The 5,113-nt window shown below is 48.2% G+C and overlaps 1 protein-coding gene across 1 annotated transcript; it reads left to right on the forward strand.

Moving 5' to 3' along the window:
- Positions 1 to 2,561: 2,561 nt before the first annotated feature.
- On the forward strand, positions 2,562 to 3,998 carry F4807DRAFT_426529 (centromere protein H (CENP-H)-domain-containing protein). The gene is made up of 3 exons (XM_047998066.1): positions 2,562 to 3,132; positions 3,187 to 3,352; positions 3,430 to 3,998. The coding sequence occupies exons 1-3, from the start codon at positions 2,991 to 2,993 to the stop codon at positions 3,812 to 3,814; spliced, it is 693 nt and encodes a 230-aa protein (XP_047853905.1). The 5' UTR covers positions 2,562 to 2,990; the 3' UTR covers positions 3,815 to 3,998.
- The last annotated feature ends 1,115 nt before the right edge of the window (positions 3,999 to 5,113 follow it).

Genomic DNA, 5,113 nt, shown 5'->3' on the forward strand with positions numbered 1-5,113 from the left:
CCTCCATGTTCCCTAAGAGATCTTGTTTCGTCGAGTTAGCTTCATCTATACGGCCTTTCATGTGTTCGATCGCGTTTGCTTCTTTCTCTAAAATTGCGGACCGTTCTTTCTGAGCATTCAAATCCCCCTCCAGCTGCGCGATCCGTTGAAAAAGGGCCTCGTTGTTCTCTGATGCTATTGATCGACGACGCTCATCGGGCGCACGATTCGTCTTGACAGAACTAGTGGAGTCATTCTGCTGCGGCTGGAAGAGGTTTCCTAAGGGTGATGGTCTCGAGGCTTGGGTTTGGCGATGCAATAGATCTTCTAACCGACGTACTCGACTTTCTGCGGTCCTCAGCTTACCCTCCAGTTTGGATTTATCGCCTTGTAGGCTCCTGAGCAAATCGTCATCTCCACGAATGAGTAAACCACTTCTTCCGAGAGCTGCTTCGTGGACGCTTCCATTTTTAAAGGCCTTCAGTCGTTTTGACTGCTGCTTAGTTGGATTAGTGAGCTCGTTCATCAGTTTAGTGATATCTCCTAGCACTCCCGGGTCCGCATTATGACGTCTCAGAACTGTCAAGAAGTCGTCGAGCTCTTGCTTCGTCATCTGAGGCCAGGACTCGTCATCACCACGAAGGTTCACCTCAAATCCGAGGACGCTACTTTCGGTCTTCTCAGGACCGTATGTGCTACCAACCATCTTATGCCATTTCCTACGTCTCTTCAATTCCTCGTCTTGGAAAACAGCCATCTCGTTGAGCAACGTCGAAGAATCAACCTTTACTTTTTCCGACCATTCTCTTCGCCTTACAGCCTCGGCAACAAAAGATGCATACATATAGGGGAGCTGTTGGATGAGACGAAGATAGTCGAAGGTGGTCATTTCCTCCTCCCCTTGGTTAATTGCATTTATCTGAGTCTTGACACTATGGTGTAAGGTAGTAATTTCAGCAATTCTTCGCATGAAAGCAAGAGAAGTTGCAGCAGTCTCATTGCGTGCTTGGGTCGCATAACGAATCATCTCATCCATCTCAGAGGCTCGATTCTGAATACTTGGCAAAAGTTGTTTGGTGTGGTTGACAGCGGTCTTCGAGACCTGCGCAATGTCCCTGCTTGAATTGGTATAGGATAGGGTGGTCTGATAGTCTGTATCGACTTTTCTTGCCACCGCCTCGATGTCTTCCAACAATTGGGCACAATCGTTGCTGTGCTGCATCACTGAGCGATCTAAGAGTTTATTAAACTCTTGGAATAGCTCTTCGCTGCCGCTTAACATCTTCTCCACAACCTTGTCCAACTCGGAGATCTTGCCATTAAACTTTCGTAAGGAAGTGGCAGCGAGTTTGCCAGCTTTGCGCGTGGGTTCGGGATCGATGAGGTCCTCCAGGGTCGCCTGACGGGACCTCCGGACATCTTGGCCAGTCATAAAACGCACCATAGCCGGGGAAATATTGATACTTCGTGCTAATTCGAGATAATGTTCCCAGTTAGAAGCTAAGTTAGCATATTCCTCCTGAGTAGGAGTTGCCCATTTCTTCAGCTCCACGTGCTTAGGGTATATTGGTTTAACAGCCGTGTCAAGGTTCGCTACGGCGGCGTCGAGGCATTTTAGCATGACGTCCATTTCGCTATATCGTTCTTGTGCCGCATCGGCCATACTACGACAGTCTTCGACGACCATCAAGGCCCAGTCGCGACGCCTCTTAAATAGGTCCCGCCATGACTGTAGCGAGTGCATGTCCTCGATCGAGTTTGGGGCTTGAGATATGGCATGTCGCTTGGGTACGGGTAACTCGGAGATAAGAGAGTTCGAGGCACCGGACGACGAAGCTTGAGTTATCCTAATATCGTAGACGTATACCTCTCTCTGCTAGGTGTCAGTCTAGAAATCATGCAAGGTATAAGTAATAATTAAGGTGACAAGAGTTGAACGAACCTCTGATTGCATATTCTGGATCTTGACCGTCTTCCCTTGCGACGTAAGTGCAACGAGATTCTGGACAGGGATGGAGCTCTGCCGAGCAATCCATCCCTTAAAATCATCTAGGCTATAGAAAATATTAGTTGTTGTCTACAATATGTAGACTCGGAGAGTCGAATATGTCCAGTCATGGGTAAGAGTGGCGAGCAGGTAGCAAAATACGCACGATGTGAGTTGAGAAATATCGACCTGCAGGCGCTGGCCCGTGTGGGCTATCAACACCTGCGTCTGCGTCGCCATCGTATATACAGTCCATCCCCTAAAACAATGAAAGAGGATGATGGGACGACAGAGACAGGCCAGGTGAGATGTATCGTAAAAAGCGTGACCTCGGAACCCGAGCGACGATGAGCTACTAAGAGGAAATGCAAGTTGGGAAAGTAAGCTTTATCTATCGGAGCTCAAAATGTCAGCTGGCAGGCAGTCAGGCGCCGCTTCCACACAAGGGCACCTTCCAATTTGTGTTGCTTTCGTCACAACGGACCCACAACCTGGGTGCCGAGTTGGTTAAGCTTAGACCACCTTCTAGAGAATACGGGGGTCCGATGAGCTTATTATGTAATAATGATCTCTTCCAGGTTCCTAGATCGAATACTAAATAAAGTGATTCGATTATCTACCTAATAATTCAATGGTTTAGAATTTAACATGAAATAACTTGGACAACTTGGTAGGTACAATGAAGTCCTTGCCATCTTCCAAGTAGGTACCTAGAATAATGAATTCTTACTTAACGCTTCAGTGAATGGAGTGTAGCAGTGACAAGAATCGACTATATTCAAAGTTTGCATCACACGTCGCTGCCTTACCGTGATCTCTGCTGTGTATTGGTTAAGCCACAGTCTATAATAATACTAAGCCACACCTCTTAAACGCGATTCACCAGCACGCCCCATCATGATCTCGCGAAACATGACAAGTGAGAAAGCTGCATCGATCTTAGATAAAGCCCTTTTTCACCAGTTGTCAATGTAAACTTGTCACTCGGGTTTCCTTTGTGACTTAGGGATTATTTGCCACGATAATGGCAGATGAAACTGCTACCGAGGTCCAGACGCCACTTCTATTGTCAGACGATGAGAAGCGAATCCTAGAATTACACGATCGTCTTCAGCAGCTCCAATTAGAAATCGCCTTGTTGACAGCTCAAAAGAATTATGACCCGAGTCAGTGAATTTTCATTGGCCCTACAATTACGTCTCTGACTAACAATATTCAAGGCACAAGTCTACTCACGGAGAATGAGAGTATGGAAGCGGCCCAGAAGGCCCTTCTAGACTCTAGATCCAGATACGTGCTGCGGAACCAGGTCGCAGAAAGCATTGTAGCCGCCAACCCGATTCTACAAGCAGTCCACAACGGAACCAAGGCCTCACCCATAGAAAGGTAGGGTTCACGAACACAATTTTTCTCGGCTTTTCAGCGTTCTTCATAACTTCTAACCCTTGAGTCCACTTCCGTAGGGATTTACTTCCCGTCTTGGAGCAGCGTGACCAGTCGTCTTCAGTGTTGTCGCAACAGTCTACAGAGTTGCGAGGGCTGCTAGACGAGATCACTGAAGTAGAAAGCCAGAGTCTGCGGCTTGGCCGCGAGAATGTGCAACTGGCGGCGGAGCTGCTCGATCTCGCCGAGCAGACGGACCGGAGCAAAGCGGAAGCTATCAACATGGACCCGGAGCGGGCGGCCGAGATCTCGCGCCTGGAAGACCAGGTCAAGCTGAGTAGACAACGATGGCGGGTCTTGAAAGGCACTGCGAGCGCGGTAGTTGCTGGTAGTGGGGTTGACTGGTCTAGGGATGCCGAGCTGAGAGATATCGTACTCGATCCTGAAAATGACGACGAGGTATGACCAAGAAAGAATAGCTGAGATTTCCGTGAGAGAGGCGGAAAGGAGTAGTTGTTCAATGATACCCATGGGCCATAGCATGACTAATATGTACGCCATTCTCGCCTTCGCGTAATATAGGACTCACCATAAGGATTTTGGTGTTGTCAGTAATCTCATCACATGTTACTATGTACGTAGCAACTCTGCCGACTATAGATTACGCTATCATCACCCTTATCTGGACCCTGACTGGCGGCGAGATCTTCAGCACATAAGAGCTGCTGCATCCGTTCCTAATCTGATAGGGCTTAGCGCGACCTGTCTTGGCCGAAGCTGGTATAAATCACGTGAAGATGCATCTATTTTGGGATTCTAGAAGCAGCGTGTATCTCATGCAGGCCTCACGCATTGACATGGCTCCGTGGCGTGGAAGGGGGGTCATAACTCCGGTACCTCTCGAAGTAGCACACCAAATTTCTAAGTGCCATCCAAGCTGTTATGCTATTTGCTCAGGAAAGTTCCGATGGAAATAAAGGCAGGATGATTGTGCAAAACAAACCATCTTATGCTTTAAATAGTCAATAAGCGCTTGGTAAAATGGCGCGTCAGAGCACCGAGGTAGCTTGTGTCCCGACTCTAGGGACCAGAGACTAGAGAGCTAACTAAAGCAATTTTGCCTCTTGCCGGAATCAAGGCTGTTTTGCCATATGGGCCTATGGACTCATGGTGTGTTCGATAGTGGGGTACCTTGGGAGACTCGAAGAGGTCATCATCGTCACGCTAACGAAGACACTGTAATCAATATGGAAAGCGGGATACGCGGGAGCACAGTGTACGATGCACATGGGCCCATTTTGTGAGCGTCTCTATTTGGTGTAGCGTGTGGTAGTATAGGTATGTATTCGATGTTCCCCGTGGAATGGAATGTACCCGTCTATATATGTGGTACATACCTTGGCTGATTTCCGCGTCGATGATTTTGGTTTAGCAAGACACCCGATGCCTCACAACTAGGAATGAGAGACAACGTTCCGGCTTGTCGCTGATAAAGCAGCATGGTTGACGGATCTAGGCATGACCGATGTTCCAAGCGCTGCAAATCTGTGTAATCCTAATCAGAATGGCGTGGAGCCTACCAGCCAGACCGCGCTCACGTTCCCCCATCTATTGGAGGGAGGTCCAGTCCTATGTACGTACTTATCACATCAAGAAAATGATGGATGTTTGGAGCGATGTCATGCAGCAGCAGAGATCCCCTATCATGAGGGAAGCATAACGGAATCCTCATGATTAAAGGGACCCCTTTTTTTGTCACCCTCT

Source organism: Annulohypoxylon truncatum (genome assembly GCF_022578515.1).
Source record: "Annulohypoxylon truncatum strain CBS 140777 unplaced genomic scaffold F4807scaffold_17, whole genome shotgun sequence".
Taxonomy (NCBI): Eukaryota; Fungi; Ascomycota; class Sordariomycetes; order Xylariales; family Hypoxylaceae; genus Annulohypoxylon; species Annulohypoxylon truncatum.

What these genes read in the sequence shown, in the direction of transcription:
- F4807DRAFT_426529 (XM_047998066.1), top strand. Translation starts at nt 2,991, where the DNA reads ATGGCAGATGAAACTGCTACCGAGGTCCAGACGCCACTTCTATTGTCA. An exon ending in TCAAAAGAATTATGACCCGA is followed by an intron (nt 3,133 to 3,186) that starts GTCAGTGAATTT and finishes ACAATATTCAAG; the next exon opens with GCACAAGTCTACTCACGGAG. An exon ending in AAGGCCTCACCCATAGAAAG is followed by an intron (nt 3,353 to 3,429) that starts GTAGGGTTCACG and finishes CCACTTCCGTAG; the next exon opens with GGATTTACTTCCCGTCTTGG.